The sequence below is a fragment of the Mytilus trossulus genome, chromosome 6 (genome assembly GCF_036588685.1).
Source record: "Mytilus trossulus isolate FHL-02 chromosome 6, PNRI_Mtr1.1.1.hap1, whole genome shotgun sequence".
NCBI classification, from domain to species: Eukaryota; Metazoa; Mollusca; class Bivalvia; order Mytilida; family Mytilidae; genus Mytilus; species Mytilus trossulus.
The window spans coordinates 89,356,263-89,377,010 of NC_086378.1; the positions used below are offsets into that span (position 1 = coordinate 89,356,263).

Consider the following 20,748-nt stretch of genomic DNA (forward strand, 5'->3'; position numbering starts at 1 on the left):
GAGGCATGTTCTCAGTTGTTATTTTTTTTAATGCATCTTTAATTTGGAAGGTCCATTAACAGATTAAAAGACAACATCGATCATCAAAATCCAGCTCCTGGGAGAAGACAAACTTACATTTGGGCTTCAATAATTACAATGTGTAGTGCGAAATTTGTTTTCAAACATTTATTTTTTGCCAGTGTCTTTTGTCAATAATATGATCTTTTTTAAGTTTAAATTATACTACTTGACTTGAGGTATAAAAAAAAAAGAGATTGCTATAGAATTAAAAGACTAAAGGGTAAATAATGCATTTGTAAAGGAGACGCGATTGTGCAACAACAACCTTCCTGTAAACCGGGATGAATTTATGCAACTCAAAAAGGAAAGTAGTACAATGTATATATGTTTTTCCTATGCGAAACATTACATGTTACTTGATTAAATACTGAAATACTTTCATAAGTCATAGCACTGATACAATGAAATTTGGAACATTTAGTTGATGATTAGTAGCATAAACCGGAAATACCGGTCAATCATGTCATAATGGCGAAATGATGAAAACCCATGACACATTAACCCCTTTTGGATATACTGGTTATTATGTAAACATGGTAAACTGACATAAGTGAACAATATCATAATTCTGAAAGACGAATTGATTAAAATGGCTTTAACATCTATTCTATATTTAGAATAAAAGAATGCTTATCCATTACACATCAGAGAACAGACATCCCTTTATATACAAAATACAGCTTTTACAAAACTGTTCAGAATGTCGTTTTAATTGATTCACCTTGATAGTTTACCTCCAATTAATCTTTGAGTCGCCTCTCTTTGATAAAACTTAAGACATTTCCCAGACAATCTATAGCCAGAAAACAAATAAGAAAGTTGTGTACGACTAGGTGTACGTCTTTTGCAGTATTGGTGTCGCAAATAATTAAGGGGAATCAATGCTTAAAAAGCAAGTCGTGGGCTTTGCTATCATATCCATATCACTGACAGAACTGCTACAATATTTCGTTAACTCTAAATTTTGATAACTGTATCAGAATTTTGTGGATCTCTTACATAGAACACCAATTATCAACACTCGAATTTAACAAAATACAACAACATCTTCATTCGGTGTTTTCTAATATGAGAGAAATGAAAAGGTAAATAAAGAAAGGCTCTTCGAAAGAGCGTATAAAGATTTACTTTCATTCATTCATCATGTAATGTGAAATTTATTTTCGAAAAGATGATAAATAGAAGAACATGAATGGAATATTCAGTTGAAAATTTATATTCAGCAAATGTCTTTCATTTTAACAGAATTGTCTTTTTCTCAATAGTGTCAACTATTTAAAGGCATAGTGGCGTAACAAAAAATGGTCACTATCGAACGTGCCAGAAAAGTAGAAATCTGAGAAATGAAATTTGTTCTTCCATCTTACTACTACTAGTAAGTGAAGAAGTTTTTTTTAACAAAAAATAACAGTATTGTGTGCTTATAAATACGACAAATATTTAAAAAAGAAAAACAATCATAATAAAAGAAATACCGTTCTCCGGTTCGTGTTGTTTATTCTTTAGTTTTCTATGTTGTGTCATGTGTACTATTGTTTTTCTGTTTGTCTTTTTTCATTTTTAGCCATGGCGTTGTCGGTTTGTTTTAGATTTGCGAGTTTGACTGTCCCTTTGGTATCTTTCGTCCCTCTTTTATATTCTTAATGGAAATTCATTACGAAAATGGCTAAAACCAAAAGCTCATACACATCAGACGAATGAATAACACAACTGAAGTATTTTTTACTTGGAACAGACATATTCATATATGTAGGTATTGATGGATTAAACCTGGTTTTATAGCTAGCTAAACCTCTCGTTTGTGTGACAGTCGCATCAAATTCCATTATAATGACAACGATGTATGAACAATAAAACCCCAGACATAGCAATTAAAAAGAAAAGGTCTAAATAGGTGTACAGCAGTCAGCACTGTGTTATTACCTTAATAATCATAAAAACCAACAAATATGTCAACAAAGAAAAATACAAATGCATATAGATAATGTACATTAGCAATACGAAAGACAAGAATACTAAAAAAATGTCATTGCACAATAACACAATGACGGTATTTATAAGTACCAAGTCACATCAAATGAGTAATAATCAAAATAGACTAAACAGTGAAAGTAATAAGTTACAAGTACAAATAAAATATTACTATAATAACACGTCATTAAGATAAGAAACAACGTTAGTATCTAGAATCTACACTCAAAGACCATTGTATTTTATTTGTGAAGTGGCTAAATCCTACTTTGTAAAGAATCACTCTTATTCAAACAAAAAAATTCTCTGAAACCGATATTATCAAGATGCTTGATTTCTTGATTGACAACAGATTTGTTACGTTCGGAGGACGTGTTTTTCAACAGACTGTCGGCATCCCAATGGGAACAAACTGTGCCCCTCTACTTGCCTACTTTATTATTATGACGCTGACTTCATGTAGGAACTTCTTAGGAAGAAAGATAAGAAGTTAGCAATATCCTTTAACTCTACTTTCCGCTATATAAATGACGATCTTTCACTAAATAATTCAAAATTTGGTGACTATGTGGAACGCATCTATCCCATCGAATTGGAGATGAAGGATACAACGGATACAGTTAAGTCGGATTCATATCTAGAAATTGACAATGAGGGTCGGTCCATTCATTTTTGATGCGTTATGTTATTTGATTTTGCCATGTGATTATGGACTTTCCTAATTGATTTTCCTCAGAGTTCAGTATTTTTGTGATTTTACTTTTTTTTGAAAACAAAACTTCACGACAAAAGAGATGATTTCAGCTTTCCAATTGTGAACTTTCCATTTCTAAGTATCAACATTCCAGCAGCTCCTGCATACGGGGTATATATCTCCCAATTGATACAATATTCCCGTGCTTGCATTTCCTATCATGATTTTCTTGATAGAGGGTTACTGCTCTTAAGAAAGCTATTAAACCAAGAGTTCCAGATGGTGAAGTTGAAATCATACCTTCGTAAATTTTACGGACGCCATCACGAGTTGGTTGACTGCTATGGAATAACCGTTTCACAAATGATATCGGATATGTTCCTTACGTCGTAACTACAATCCCCTTCCCTTTCATGAATGTGACCTACCGAATTAGACTATTTACCGGATTTTTTATCACACAAACAAGAGGACGGATGCCACATGTGGAGCAGGATCTGCTTACGCTTCCGGAGCACCTGAGATCACCCCTAGATTTCGGTGGAGTTCGTGTTACTTATTCTTCAGTTTTCTATGTTCTGTCATGTGTACTATTATTTGTCTGTTTGTCCTTTTCGTTTTTTAGCCATGCCGTTGTCAGTTTATTTTCGATTTATGAGTTTGAATGTCCCTCTGGTATCTTTCGTCTCTCTCTCGTTATAGATTCTGGTACTGAGATGACCGCTTGTGCTAAATCGAGTTATGTCTAAAAATGAGGCAGATGAATTCTTGTTTGTTGGTATTCTGATTTTTACTGCAAACATTCCAAAATTAAACATTACACAGAAACTGCTTTTGAACAACAAGTTTTACTTCTTCACCTGTGTTTGTTCTAAACAATTAATGTCAGTTTATTCAAATTTCAAGTATATTTATGAATCCAGATCTTGTTATACTTTAAAAAAAATTTACATGTGTAATCTTCAATTTATTTGGCCTTCCAGGTCTTTTACACGTGCGCCATTGTTTAATTTTATAAGTTTTATTAAGACGACACGCTTGCCGTTAAATCAAATCCTGGTAAATTGCATTCGACGAATTTTTTAAAAGGTTATGCTTTTGTTGCTCCGTAAAAATCCAAACAATTCTTATTTTGTTTTTAAAAGCAAGTAGAAAATCTAGATATCGAAATGTTAAAATTAGATATGATGTCAAATTTTTCCTTTATGTTAATGTTTTTGACTTCATTTATCGTTCAAATGGTAGTAACAACAAATGGGATTGTGCCTATACTACTTTCTTTATACTTTAATTCATTAATCAGCTGATGTAGCAGTGATGTTTATATATTGTTGATTTACCGATATTTGGCAAAAACCCTTCGTAAGCTTGGGCCTCCATACTCACTAACTTCGTAATTGGCTTGGTCTTCTGTCTTTTTTGTCACTGTAGATATCATTTCTAGATAGACGAACAAGAGAGGTGACAGGTACCAAGGGAAAATTCAAATTCACAAATTAAAAATAAACTGAAAACATCATTGCTAAAGAATGAAACAGACCAACAGAAAAAAACAATGCAATAGTTATCAAAGGTACCAGGATTATAATTAAGTACGCCAGACGCGCGTTTCGTCTACATAATATGTGTCTGGTTACGAAATTATAAGCCTAGTATCTTTGCTGAGTTTTTAAAATTATCATCCGGAGCAGGAATAGGAAAGATGCGAATACAAACACTAGATTCCGTTTGTAATATCACTTGTTTTCTTCGTTTGAAATTGTGTGTTATGGGAAACATAGATAATGAAAATAGTCGATATCAATCTGATTGAGATTCAAGACTAAAAGACTCTTCCCTTTCCTCGATCTTGATATCTATATCACTAAGGGAAAGCTGAATACTAAAATTTATGATAAAAGGGATGATTTTTCATTTCCTATCGTTAATTATCCGTTTTTAGATGGTGACGTTCCCTTGTCACCATCTTACGGTGTTTATATATCTCAACTTGTACGATTCGCTCGTGTATGTAACAATGTTTTAGATTTTAACGAGAGAAATTTATGTATTACTGAAAAATTATTACACCAGGGTTTTCGATATCACAAACTAGTCACAACATTTACTAAATTTTATCATCGGTATAAAGACATCATTCGTAAATATAGCTCAACATGCAGACTTCTTATACGTTCAGGTATTTCAAATCCAATTTTTTATGGAAATATTCTTTATAAAGCACAAAGGTGTCAGTATTCACCTCAGAAACTTACAAAACCTTTAAATAGACTTATTAAGAAGGGATATAATTACGATACTGTTGTCAAGTCATTTAAGATTGCATATTTTGGCGTTAATATTGAGTCACTGATAAGGTCTTTGCGTCGGAACTAAAGACATTTATTCTAAAAACAGTTGTTGGCATGACACGGGTTATGTTCTTCTCATATATGTTATGATGGTATGATACTATAACCCTAACGGGAAGGATTGTGCCTGATGTTCATATGATGAAATCATAATCTTTCAATCTTTAATTGAAGCCTGGAGCTGGCATGTCAGTTAACTGCTAGTAGTCTGTTGTTATTTCTGTATTATTGTCATTTTGTTTATTTTCTTTGATTACATCTTCTGACATCAGACTCGGACTTCTCTTGAACTGAATTTTAATGTGCGTATTGTTATGCGTTTATATTTCTACATTGGCTAGAGGTACAGGGGGAGGGTTGAGATCTCACAAACATGTTTAACCCCGCCGCATTTTTCGCCTGTCCCAAGTCAGGAACCTCTGGCCTTTGTTAGTCTTGTATTATTTTAATTTTGATTTCTTGTGTACAATTTGGAAATTAGTATGGCGTCCATTATCACTGAACTAGTATATATTTGTTTAGGGGCCAGCTGAAGGAAGCATTCGTGTCTTTGTCTCTTTGACACATTCCCAATTTCCATTCTCAATTTTATATTCTTTTTATTTCAATTTAAGAGTAATTGACGAAATATTACATATAAACAGAGTAGGTATTTTCAAGTTTTTGCAATTTTTTCAACCTTCTCGCACCAATCTTGATTTCCGCTCTATATATGTGTAAGTATTATGTACTTTTGTTGGTTTATTTTCGATTTATGTGTTTGAATGTCCTTCTGGTATCTATCGTCCCCTTTTTACATTACATTGACTGGTTGCGTTGTTTGGATCCTCAATGCTCTTCAACTTTGTATAAATTGTTTGGCTTTTTAACTATTTTGATATGAGCGTCACTGATGAGTCTTATGTAGACGAAACGCGCGTCTGGCGTACTAAATTATAGTCCTGGTAGCTTTGATAACTATTTACACCACTGGGTCGATGCCACTGCTGGTGGACGTTTCTTCCCCGAGGGTATCACCAGCCCATAGTCAACACTTCGGTGTTGGCATGAATATCAATAATGTGTTCATTTTAATAAATTTCCTGTTACAAAACTTTGATTTTTTCTAAAAACTAAGGATTTTCTTATCCCATGCATAGATTACCTTAGCCGTATTTGGCACAACTTTTTGGAATTTTGGATCCTCAATGCTCTTCGACTTTGTATAAATTGTTTTGCTTTTTAACTATTTTGATATGAGCGTCACTGATGAGTCTTATGTAGACGAAACGCGCGTCTGGCGTACTAAATTATAGTCCTGGTACCTTTGATAACTAATTATACTGTTCTTTCTTGTTCACCCATTTAAGATAGTGTGTGTATTACTTGTTTGACTCTTGATAAAGTGTTGTTTCATCTTGTTGTCCTTTCTTCTCAAATGGCGAAAAATCTAAACGGGTTGCAGTTGAAAATTGCAAGTCTCATAAGAACTATTTGGTTGAATCAATTATTCCCCATACACATTTCAGAATATTATAAATTTCAACAACAATTCTTTATTGATCAAAGTAACACAAAATAACATCAAAAGCACAAATTATAACAAAAATAACAAATAATAACTATAGTTTTTTTTTTTACATGTGTTCACAAAAATATATTTCATTAAGTGACAATTGATCATTATGCATTGGCAAAAATCAGTCCAGTTTATAACATATTAAACTGTTACATTCAATTACTAAGATACATCTATAATTTACCCATCACAAGAGTCATAATGTACCAAGTTAAGAATACGACAGTTATTATCAATTCTTTTAATAGTTTGAGTTTTTGATTTTGCATTTGATTAGGGACTCTCCGTTTGGGATTTTCCTAGGAGTTCGGTTTTGTTTTCTTTTTATAATACCGTACAGCAAGCCAAATTTCATTTTTTGCCCCATTTTTTTATATTCATCTTTAGAATTTTGGCCTAGGTCGTACTTGGTATCTGGCCGTAGATAAGTCAAGTAACACGTATAATGCGGTTCGAAATCGAATGAGCTCAGTAATACGTGTATATATATATATATATAATACTATTAATGTACTGGTGATAATTGCCTCCGAATGTGCTATAGAGCAGTTGTATATAAAAATAGAAGGCAACGACTGCTACATACTTAAGATTACACATACAGATTGGAACTCTGTCAATCGAGTTATATTAATGATGATGCAATGATTGAGTATCATAGAAATGCTGCAGTAAAAAAAAACAATGAATATCATTGAAAATAAAATGTTTGGCAGCATTTTGCAATTGTTTGTAGTTGTATTTGACAAGTTCAGAATGTTATGAATTATCGGCACCAAATTATATCATATCGACGAGAAAACATATGGATGAATTAATACGTTCACAAATCGAGGTTCACGATGACAAATAATATGCACAAGGTAATGGTTGCAGTCAGCAAAAAACTTGTCATGTCACATTGTAGCCTCCAGTTGACCACTGTAAAATCGCGTATGCGCATGTCTTTGTTCCTCTATTTACGTCATATTGGAAATGTAATCCTTTATATTGTCTCTTACTCAAAGCAGCAAAGTACGACACAAAGTAAAAACGTAGAGTAGATTTGTTCTACTAGTGAGATCATTGCCTCTGAACACATTATGTTGGAGATAATCATTTAAATCTCATTTCAGTTCACGTCGGGATTACTCACATTCGGAAACCCCCGTGTATTTAGGTAAAGTCAGTATGCCAGCTGTATTGTCTACATTCTTGATACACCCTTCGAAATGTCCAGGTTTACCCTAAAAATAAACAAATGATATTGAACTGTAAACCTTGTAATGTACAATACTAGTAGTTATTAAATATATATATAAAAAAATAAAAGACTTCCAACTCAGTCTACATACCTACTAAGTGATACATATATATTTCTCTAATTCTTAATCGAAGTATCCATTCCTGACCTGTTGATTATTCTAATTCAACCAGCGTGTGTTCGTTTGATCTCAGTTTTTCATTGGTCCAAATTTATTTATGACGTAAAATTTTCTTGCTTTCCTCTGAAATTCCTATTGTGACGTCATGAGAAAAGACGACCATGTCTGTTGACGTCACGTTGAAAAGAACATTGTTTTGAAAAAAACTAAGGATTTTCTTACCCCCAGGAGTAGATTACCTTAGCTGTATTTGGCACAACTTTTTGGAATTTTTGGTCCTCAATGCTCTTCAACTTTGTATTTATTTGGCTTTTTAACTATTTTGATATGAGCGTCACTGATGAGTTTTATGTAGACGAAACGCGTGTCTGGCGTATAAATTGTAATCCTGGTACTTTTGATAACTTTTTGAAGGTCGTTCGAAAAAAAGGACTTCGATAGTCTGCTTATCGTCAAAAAGTAATTAAAGAAACAGATTCCATCACCAAATCGTGTACAATACGATATTCATCCACTCTAGACAGTTATGGTTGCCTTTTTATCATGACGTCACAATAGGAAATTTAAGGGAAAGCAACAAAGTGGGTCTCATTGGGGTCTAAGCGTGACGCGGGATTGCCGATTTTTCGTAAGCGTGAAAACGGGAAATGAGGTCTTGCGGGACCCGGGAAATGACAAAAAAATGAGAATTGGTTGCGTACATAGTGTAAGCGGGATACGGGAATCTGACAAAACAGTAAGCGGGATCCGGGATCGGAACCCCCCAATGAGACCCCCAGCAAAGTTCGACGTCATAATCAAATTTTTACCAATGAAGATCTGAGATCAATCGAATCACACGTTGACAAAATAAAACCAATCAAAAGATCAGAAAAAGGATAAAATCACGTTAGAATTAGAAAAATCTTGTTATATATATAAAAACAATGAAGAAGGAATTTAACACAGATATTTGATATTAGACCTGAATTTAATCTGTAGTGTCCGATAAAATTCATAATTTTAATAAAGCGTTTTGTCAACACTAGTATTTTGTGATTTGTCATTTATTGAATATTTCTTATTTGACAGCAGGAAAGTATAAGCTATGTCAAATTTAAAACACTAAAAATTGGAGAACTTTTATGAATGCTGTCGTATTTCAATTATGATGTGTATGGGCGGATTTAATATTGTATTAATTTGAATACTGACATTTTCATTGCAAGGTTTCGATTTTGAAGCACTGTTTATGACCAAATTAACACCGAAGCAAGTGTCAATTTTCAAGATCATGAAAATCAATACTGTAAATATAAATGATCATGATGTGTATTGAATATTATTTTGACACTTTGACATACAAAGTTAATTTATTTTTTTCAATTAGCCAATTTATTGAAGTCCTTCATTTAAATAACTGATTGATTAAACGTACTTAAATATAAGAACTGTATATACGATTTTAAAATAGCATTGAATTTATGTTAACGAACATTATTGAGAGTTAATTTGATGAAACGTGTCAAAAAGTGACATTTAATATACAGTGCAACGAAAGTACATATAAATATAGTATGCCACGTGCCATAAAATTGTTTAATAAATATGTGGTTTTATATATTTTGTTCGATAACGTCCTTGCTAAGTTATAATTAGCCAATGTGTAAAAAGATACGAGGGCAAAATGACGTCACAAGACAAACACCAACATGACCAGAACTAATAAAGATTTCTATTCGAAGAACGGAAATTACCATCTTCTCCAATTTGGGTTATTTTTATATGTGTTATAACTGAAGCTAATGATACGAAAATTATTTCCAAAACAGGATAGACTATTATTTGTTTGGTTTCATATTACTTTTTTAACAATCAGCTCTTTATATAATGCAACTCGTTCGGTATGCCCGTGTGTATTGTGATGTCATAGATTTTTACAGACATAATTATAGTTTTTTTGTTTAAAACCCAAATTTTCACCTCTAGAGGTTTTTTTTGTGATTTTCTTTCACTTTTACCAAAATAGTCAGAATATGCAATGCGATAAAATGGCCGATAAAGATCCAGTATGATCGATCTTGACGGATCTTAAGATTGTCAAATATATATGTTTTGCATTTAAATAGACAAAGAGTATATTGTTACTAAACATAAGTTATGCTACACTATTAAGTTATTCCTACCTCGAAACTATCGACGAAATCTGCATCACTAGGATGAATACCCCCCAGTGTCATGGAGGCAAATCCTTCAGTATCACAGGCTATTCTATAGTTCTGGAAATAATGTTTACCATCAACAATCAGACGTCCACGCTTCCTCTTCCGTCTGAACACAATCTGTAAACAATAACAGCACAAATAAACAGACTGGGAGTAAAAGGTACATAATTCAGGTTACGAATGGTCATTTTAATGCATTTATTCACGTCTTTACAATCCATTATCAAGCTAACAAGGAACGTAAAAGTCAAAATATATATCAGGATGTATATTTTGATTTTTTGTTGCAAGGAAAGTAACAACTTTTTCGTAACTTACTTCGAACATCTATTTTAGCCACCTTTACAAAGGAAATTTTTGATGATATGTATTGATATTTTGGTCATTTTTATATTTTGTGAAATACCTAAGTACGTAGTTAGAAAATAACTTTTAATTCGATGAAGACAGACCTATGATTAATATAAACGAGACAACTTTACTTAAATATAAAAGAAAGTAACCTCAAACATGGTTAACCACATAGCATTTTTCGTTTGCTTGTCCCAAGGCAAGAACCAGTTATTTAGCTAGTTGTCGGTGGTTCAAGTCTGTCTTTAAGTTTTTCGTAGTTTGTATATTGTATAAATCAGGCCGTTAGTTTTCCTATTTGATTTTTTCTCTCATTTTTCATGCCTTGGTCTATCAAAGCTGACTATAGATTTCGTCGTTGTTAAAGGCCGTACAGTGACCTATAATTGCTTTAATCTTCGTGGTGGCTAATTGTCTTATTGGCATTTATAATATCTCTCCTTATTTCAATGATAAACTTACACTATGCCATTTTCCATCGTCGACCTTGGCAGCGGCTACTGTCAACACGGCTTCTAGACGACGACATTTTATATGGTATGTCAAAAAGCCGGATGCGATCTCAACTCCAACGAATTCTTTGGTATTTGCATTGTTCAAGTAAAACAAAACACCACTTAAGGACGTCGTTTTAAACTCAAAACTCAAAGCATGCCTGAAAAAAGAGTTTTTTATATTTACAATAACATTTTGAATAGGAAATAAACGTGAAATTAATTCGCTCGATTCTTTATTATTCTAATAATGAGAAGCCTTTTGGAATCGCATACAGGATACGCTGTTGTACTTTAAAAGTGATAACATTCAATAAAAAATCAACAATAATTCGATAATGATTTTCAAAAGGGACATACGATCTCACAAACAGAAATATATATTTCTCACGACAGAGTTGGGTTTAAATATGGAATGGAGTGCACCAAGGTTATTTCACGCTTATTATTTTCTGTTCGCTTTTATTTTCCTCGACCCACATTAAATTTTCTGCTTTTGATGCTACTTTTTACGCCCTTTAGTACATATATACATTTTAGGTGTTTTATAAGTGAAGGTATCAAAAGATATCATGGGCTATTGCATTTAAATTACAAAATGAATGATGAAATTTCAATTCTATTTTTTCAATGAATTGGGGGCGCTAATAAGTATATTAGACTGATATTTAATTGAAACAAATTAAATGATGTTATCGCTATAACGAAGTTTAAATTCAAATACCACTTTAAAAGACGTTTGGTGCACATTTTGACGATTTGATAAATAATAATATGATCGTATAGTAGACGCATAAATAAGACATGGAAAATTGCCTTTTAGTTTAAAGTTTCAATTAAATTTAAGTTTTAAAAACTATTATTTAAAATATGAAAACGGTTTTTCCCCAAGGCATAGCCAGGTCAGCCAGATTTGACAAAACTTGTTTTCATTTTTCTAATTCTCCGCAAATGGATAATTGATTTAGCCTTTCATCTGTTTTTTGAAGCGCCATTGTTGCGTTTCTTGTAAACGAAACTCGCGTCTTGTGTTTTAAATCAAATACTGGCCTGGTATACTAGTATATAAATGTACTGGTGATTGTAGCTTTTTCACGTAAAACAAGATGCAGCTTCTTAAGATATTTCTTATTGTATAACTCTTTTATATTTTTAGTTTGTTTTTAACTGACAGTGAGAATGTTGTCATGATGCGAACCCAGGATTATATCCAAGGGTGCATGTTTTAAAGAGAAAAAGACAAAGAATTTGATGTCAAGAAACTTCTTCATTTTTCTTTAATTGGCTGAATGTAATACCCGTTAGCAACAAATGTTCAAACATACATGATGCTCTCTGATTAACTTTAATAAAATACTACTTACCCATTTCCAAATGGTTTCTTTAGTGAGTCTATCCGGACTCTACTTTTCGGTAAAGGTTCGATGTAGGCTCCTTTAGCGCTTAGTATATTGATTGGTGACTGAAAAAAAATAATGCAAGAAATATTGTATTAATAGGTAGAGAAAGAGTTTAAACACGATTTCTGCAATTTAAATATTGTGACCTGTAAATGTTCACATCTCTTTCCTTTGATCTTTATGGATAGCATAGTCTCGTAGACAGTCATACTACAATTCAGTATTTGTCAATAACGTGAAAAAATGACAACTGAGAATAGGTAGTTAGAGGAGGATTCCCATTATGAATTATTAATAAAAATCCTATTGCTGTCTTTGTTATAATCCCCAAACTGGAAAGAAACACGGATAATGTTGTAAATAAAGAAACAAGAAGTTACCAAGAGTGCTCGCAGTATCAGTATAACCGTAGCAGGTGTAAAAGAAACATTACCGTAGAAAAAGGTAAAAATAAAAGAACAGAGAATGACGAGTACCAGTTTGTCAATTATTTTAAGGTTAACGTTAACGAGTTGGTAATAAAAAGTCTTCAATTGACGAAAATAACACGACCTTCAGCAATGAGCAGACCTATTTTTGACTGATATTTAGTATAATGCTTACAAAAAATAAATATCTTTACTTAGTACACTGAATAAATGTGGAGCTATTTTCTTATATTTTATTCGCCTATTATAGTAATATACCGATCACATAAAACATAATGTTAAACGTAAATTAACTCCTGGAGACTGGGAATCGTTGTGGAGGGTACAAACACAAAACTATAGTATTGTTCTCAATAAAGTGAAAGAATTTAAAGTTCACAAAACTTTAATCATGACATTACGGTAAAAACAACAAAAATTTATCTCATACAAATATGAAAAACAATATTGATCATATTAAAACGTGTGCGAAATATTTATAACGAGATAAATAATATGATTCGGCAGTTTATAGTATAAATTATAGGACCGTCCTATCTTTGTTTGTACCTACTGACAGCTGGTTATTGGTCAATGAAGAGCAGCTTGAACTACTTTCACAAATGTATAACAGCCCCTCTACGTCTGGTTAAAATTCTCAGTAGGGGATCTCTGTTTCGGATTTTTTAAACCTATTTTATGTCATCGCTAAGCTGGTGTCACATTTCTTTGCCAAGTTTGTCTTTTAAGTACAAATTATAGTTTACCGTTAAAATTACTCAAACACTTTGTCACGAAATTATAAGTTTTTATGCTCTTGTTCTATTTAGAGTTTTCAACTTAAGTTCCATTTTTGAGTTTTCAGCATTATAAACTGGATCCCTGTTGTGTTCACTTATCGCTACACTGTGCGAAGCTAAAGATAGAACGGCGGACCAGTTTATAAGCATTATTGAATAGTTTGCATTCCCAAACCCCTTTGCCGGTAGTGGTATAGATACATGCAGCTATCAAATTATTTCTAAGCTAACTTTTATTTTATTAATCTTTTTTGTGTATGACTTTGGCTACAAATATGAGACAAGGCTAGACCGTTGGTTTTCCCGTTTGAATGGTTTTACACTAGTAATTTTGGGGCCCTTTATAGCTTTTTGTTCGGTGTGAGCCAAGGCTCCGTGTTGAAGGCCGTACTTTAACCTATAATGGTTTAATTTTTAAATTGTTATTTGGATGGAGAGTTGTCTCATTGGCACTCACACCACATCTTCCTATATCTATTGTGAGATATGCACAGGAAAAAGTATCATGCATGTTTTTAGTATATTTTATATATAAAAAACCTACATTGGAAAACGCATGGAAAATTCACTTTTTTTTTTTACATTTCTCACCCTACATGTAAAACGCATATTTCAAACATGCGTAATCATGTGCATCACGCATACAAAGATAAATTCAAGTAAGATTTTATACACGTGTTTCGTAGCATAATTATGTTTGAAACACTTTTCTAACAAACATGCGTATAATACATGTTGCAAGCTTATAGAAAAATATGTTACAAAAGTCATCCATAAAACTTATTTATCAAGTTAACTAGTTTTTAGTTCATGTTATTTACAACACATGCATTACTTATGCGTTAAACGCACGAATAGCGCATGTATAGCGCGTGTTTAAAACATGCTTTTTACAGCATATGCAATTGTTCATGCGCAATGTGCACTTTATCACGTCTGAAACATGCGTTCTACATGCATGTACGGTAGAAAATAAAAATTGTCAATGCGTTTCCAAAAGAATGTTTTACGAATGTAAATTATACAAAAAAAAATAAATATAAGCTTAATACTCTTGATCTTTTATTAACTGAATGATTTACAAGTTACTAATTGACTTATTTTATTATTTATTGTTAACTTATATTTCAAGGCGTACGATGTTAAAAAAACCTGTATTTTCAAGAACTGAAACGTCACAAGGAGAAACACAGAAGAAGAAGAAACAAGAAAATTGAGAATAGAAATGGGGAATGTTTCAAAGAGACAACAACCCGACCATAGAAAAGACAACTGCAGAAAGTCACCAACAGGTCTTATCAACAGGTATGTATCAAACATACATGCATACATACAAACACAAAAATAAACAAAAAGAAAAGAAAAGAAACCGATTAGTGTTACCTTATTATAGCTTATTAGAATATATATAGTTTAGGAACCTTTTTTTAAACTTAATACGATCATAGTAAAGTACACTGAACCTTTTAAGGAAACCGTTAAAACTATAAAATATTAAAGGTTGTGTGGGCGGAAGTTTCATAAACTATACAAAATGATTTGTTTTAAGAAACCTTTGCAAATTGTGCACTCGAGGCGTTTCTGTATTCTAAAATCCGTTCTCAATAGTTAATCAATGATGAAAAAAACGACTAAACTGTCAAAAGCAGACAAAGTTGTCCGCCTTCTGTAGCAGATAAAATAAAGAATAAACCCACCCACATTGAGATGTTTAATTATTTCTGTAAAAACTAATGTAAATTAATATAGTAAAAGAATCGCAGAAATTAACTAATGCTTTATATAAAAGTGAAAAAAAAAAAATGTTTTCATTGATGGCGAATATAGATTTGTGTTTTTATTTTTCAATAATTTACTGTCTGCAAAATGTTGAATATTATGATTAAAGCAAAATCGTAAGGTTTCTACTTCCAGGTATACCCAGAAACATTTTGCTCTCTACCATTGTTAGTGAAACATAAAAAAGGTTACATTTTTTAAGTTGATTTACAACCGAGGTGCACGCAGCGGCGGATTTTGAACTTTTCATAAAAGGGGGGGGGGGGGGGGGGGGGTGACTGACTTAAAAGGGGGCGGGGTTCCAGTCATGCTTCAGTGATTCCCTATATAATCAACCAACTTTTTCCCACGTAAGGAGGGGGCCTGGACCCCTAGGGCCCTCTGGATCCGCCTATGTGCATGTTATATGAAAATATCGAATGGTATACACAATTCAAAAAGTTTTGTTTTGTTTTTGTATTGTTTTATCTAAACATCAAGTACATACATGCGCTGTTTGACAAAACATTGTTATGGTGTGTATATGTTAAAACTGAGTTAGAAGTACTATAGTGTATATCATGTTAAGGTATTTTATTATTATATAGTGAGTGGGAATATGAATGCGACAAATAACATTTTATGAACTAAAAAATATCGATTATTTTTCTCTTTTAATATATTGCTTTTCAATGTTTTCTCATCCATGCAGCACAATTTTCAGTAATAAGTAATTTTACTTCATTGATTGTGCACTTGAAAACTTGTGATTTACTTGGCTCACACTAAAATTCTCAAAATTATAGATTGAATTGTTTTGACCATGACTAAAACTAAGTGGGTTAGATTTGTTTCATACCTGACCATTTTAATATAGATATATGTGATTTCTGATTCACCCTCAACACAAAACAAATTGTAGTCAATTCCCCATTTACATTCTCAATTCTAATTAATTTAGTAATATTTTCGTTTTTTTTAAATATTGAGTTTCATAGTGGTTTTTAAAGACAACTTTAAAAACATATTTTTTATAGTTCGCTTGCGGTAGTTATTTCGAAATATAGAAGAACATGCAGACTTTTGATATACAGTTATAATAACCTCAACTGCTGAGGTGAACAAGAAGACTTAGTTGTTAATTTCTATGTCATTTTCGTCTTTTGTGGAGAGTTGTCCCAATGGCTATCATACCACATCTCCGTTTTTTATTTATTTTTTATATATATACACAAATGTAAGGCTATTTTAAGATGTTTAATCGTCGTTATATTAATGTATACAAAAAATATGTTTTTATTATGAGATTTAACCCAATAAATGTCTTAAAATATGAACTTCGCCTTCTTTTGTTCCAATAAATCAATGTTAAAACGTTTTCGTTCTACAAAAAAATATCGAAGGAAATTAAAGACCTATTTAGAAGTAAGAGATAACATGGCTGCACTTTAAATGCATGGGCATATCCGCTTACACAAATATTAATCATAACAGCTTAGACATATTTAGTATTTTCACATAGTTTACAACTCACGAAACCTTTGGTCCAATTACCCTGTTTTGTCATCGTGTCGTCAAAAAATACATTAAAACACTAATCTTTAGGACATAGTCTATTTTTGACAATGTTAGGTTTAAAGAATATATTATTAATCTTTTAAATTAAAGATATTAAAAATAACCATTAATTTGCGGTAATATAGATTTTTCAAAAAATGTGTATTTAGTTTACCTGTTTTTTTGTGACTCATGCATCGTTATCTAATGTCGCATGATAGCTCTTACTGGCTTAGGAATTTTGAAGGTCAAATATTGCGGTTAAAATGTGAAACACCAGGGCTGTTATTTAACTAGAGAAAAGATGAATACGAGTACAAGGGGATCTATGGTAATCATCCGTATGACAGAAACCCAACGAAACAAATAAGCAAAGCACATCTAGACACGTGTCTGTACAATATGACACACTCTAGACCTCCCGAGTCAATGAGAAGGAAATATGCTATCAACCACAAATCCTCAAATTAACAAACAAAGCATTGAATTATGACATAAATCAGGTAAATATAACACCAATGAATGCACCGTATATATATGCACAGGTCATTAAATAGTCCGATTTCATTTTCCAACATAAAACGCTCGGCTGGTGCTTTCTTTGCAGAAGGGATTGACAAGAAAAATGTAACGCGAGTTTATAATGTATTAGTACTTCTGTTTATACTGTATTTGCTAATACTTGTCTCGTTAGAAATCATATCTCATCAACTTGTTTTTAAACGTTAAAATTTTGTATTGGGTTCTTTCGAATTATTTATGATGAATTCAGAGTGTTAAGATCTACTGCTGATTCTTTTGAATTCAGTATTGAAATCTGGTCGGCAATTGCAGACACATCGCAATATTTATATTTAAGACCGTATACTGATCTCCTGTTGTCCGTTTTTGTCTCTTTGACATTTACACTTCATTACCAATCAAACCATTTTTGCATCTGCTAGATATACAATATACAAAAAAAAAACAAGACTCGCCAGCATCAATTACTGTAAAATTGGTAGTTAACCAGTCGGTAGTAAACCAGCATCAAATATTGTACGGTAGTTTATTGACAACTACCGTAACATCGACCGTGGTCAGCCTGCATCAAATACTGTAATCTCGACCGTTTAACAGGGTAAATCACATCTTCTTATTTTCTAATAAAATTTGTTTTGTGTCTAGCAATTCGATTTTAGTTTTTAATTTATTTATTTAGGTTTAAAATCGACTTAACATTTAAAAGTTGTTTGAAATAAGCATGAATATGAAAACGTGAAGGAAAAATAAAAAGTATTATTGTTTTTAGTCGTGCTGCTTAGTATAAAGAAAAAACAGTTACTGTAATAGATATTTTACTGTGCAGTATTGTATACATGGTTTAAAAATAAAATTAATTTAACACGTCCGTAATGCAATGGGGTATGACAAAGTCGGTGACTTTGAATTCAGCCCCGGTTGTCGGAAGGTACTTGTGCACATAACCAACGTTTATCTATTTATACTTTCTTCTGATTTCTAGTGTTTTTTTTTGCATTTTGATAACTTATATATTTACTAAAGGACTCAAAAGAGTTAAAATTTGCACTTAAACATTGGATAACATTATCTAAAAAAGGAAGATTAACACTAAAAAAAAAGGCTTCCGAAAAACCTTCACCAAGAATGCTCAAAACCAAAATTGTGAAAGCACAGTGTGTTTAAATACTTGAGACTTACAAGACCAAAAGGGACAAACAATAATAGTTCGAACCAAATAATTGCAACATTACCGGAAAAAGCTGCAACTTTAGCTTCTCAATATTTAGAAATTAACAAAAGGAAAATACCAACAGTTCAATTAATATTCCAAAGATTTTAATGGTACATTGCAATCATTCAGTAATCAAACGTAAAATCACAAAAATACTCCGAGGAAAATTCTAAACGGAAAGTCCCTAATCAAATGGCAAAATCAAAGGATAAAACACATCAATCGAATGGACATCAACTGTCATATTCCTATTTATTACAGGCATTTTCAAATGTAGAAAATGTTTGATTAAACCAGGTTTCATAGCGCTAAACCTCTCACTTATATGACAGTCGCATCAAATTCATCAAATATAGAATACAGATTAAGAATGACGAGGATTTGAAAAAAAAAGTATTGAAATAAAGAATCATTGAACTATATACTCAAGGATAAAACGGTATCGACCATCAAACACAGTCGGCACTGTATAGGGATATGGAAAATTAACGCAAGCAAAATGGATGCTGCCAAAATAAAACGAACACCGTTCGTACGAAATGTCTTTCTCAATAATTCAGTTATGTTGCATCAGCAGGAGAAGATTTTCAGGCAAAATAACATTGCTTCGCTGTCTGAATCGAAAAAAAACCCCAAAAATATTAGATGCGAAAAAGTCCAAAACAATACTTGAACAGATATCTAACAGCCTGTTATCACATACGCGGGATTACATTTTGCTATTCATTGACACTTTTTTTTTAATCAAAACTTTTGTCACTGTTATATGCGTGCATTGTTTATAAGTTGCATGTGTCAATTTCGTGTTATTTGTAACAATAATATTGTTTCGATTGTAAAGCGATAAAATTAATTTTCCCGTGACTTCTAAATTTAAACTTTCTAACCGAAAAGGAAAATAATGGAACCTAGTGTACGCATTTTTTTTTATAGAAAAGTACCATGCTATGATCGTGTCTTTTTAACGAATCTATAGTTTAGAACAACTACAATATCGAAATTTAAAGACAGATTAAAATATCTTCAGAATTAAAAGAGACACTTACCTGACATTTCTGGTTGATGGTCATCCCTCGAACAATTTCAATCATTATCAAAAAGTGAGCTACCAATTCGCCAAATGTCTCCGAAAATTTCATCTTTAAATAATTATTTTTCAAACGATAAAATTAACGATTGAGATATCTGTTGCAGCAACTCTAACTCTTAATAACTTTTATACTTTTGTTAGTTAAATAGCTCCTTGCGTTTAATATTGGCGCGTTCAGGTATATTTATACACTTATGGATTTATTTTTCTTTGGCGGAGTAATACAGGTGCAATTAAATTGCTATGTTTCATGAATGAAAAATAAAATTGTTGTAAAATTCCAGCACGTGGTTAAAATCAATAAAATATTTAATTACTTCAGAAAACGTAAACACAATCCTTTGATGCGTAAATGAACATGTAATGTCAACAAATATTATGAGAAACGTTTTAAAGATAAAATAGTTTTATTCATGGTCAAATATGTATGTGTATTTGACTAACACAAAAATAGCGTACGTGATCCTCCCACGCCTTGTTTAATGTCATTTATCTTTTTTTTTTTATTTGTGTCACTTCCTTATGAAGTTTTATATGTCACTAATGCTACATTATTGTCCCATACCTGATACTAATATTTGGATAAAAAATCAATTACAGGTAAATGTTTCTTTGAATACCAAAAACCCGTTGCATAGTAAATTTAAAATAAATTGTCTAAATTATCGTCATAACAATGGACCCGGTGTTAGACAAATACAATAAAAAGAAATCATTTTTTCAAGACGTTTAGTATCATCTATTTTTCGTTTTATGACAAAAAATATCTAGTCATATAGCCCCATTGCAAAAAGACATTAAAACCTGTATTCATATCATATGACGAATCCATAAAAAAGTTCTATTTACATTGCAAAGCGTATTTACTACACCTGTTCCCAGTATCTGATATGACCCGTTTTCGAAATAATTTGAAATAAAGAAATCAGTCACAAACAAAAACAAGGAAGC

General features: G+C 32.0%; 1 protein-coding gene across 1 annotated transcript; it reads right to left on the minus strand.

Moving 5' to 3' along the window:
* Window positions 1–6,661: 6,661 nt before the first annotated feature.
* Window positions 6,662–20,184, minus strand: LOC134722189 (laminin subunit alpha-4-like). Its single transcript, XM_063585772.1, has 5 exons — window positions 19,754–20,184; window positions 12,415–12,512; window positions 11,019–11,211; window positions 10,167–10,322; window positions 6,662–7,863 (listed from the first exon to the last, which is right to left on the minus strand). Exons 1-5 carry the CDS (start codon window positions 19,844–19,846, stop codon window positions 7,765–7,767), a joined length of 639 nt encoding a protein of 212 aa, XP_063441842.1. The 5' UTR covers window positions 19,847–20,184; the 3' UTR covers window positions 6,662–7,764.
* Window positions 20,185–20,748: the final 564 nt, after the last annotated feature.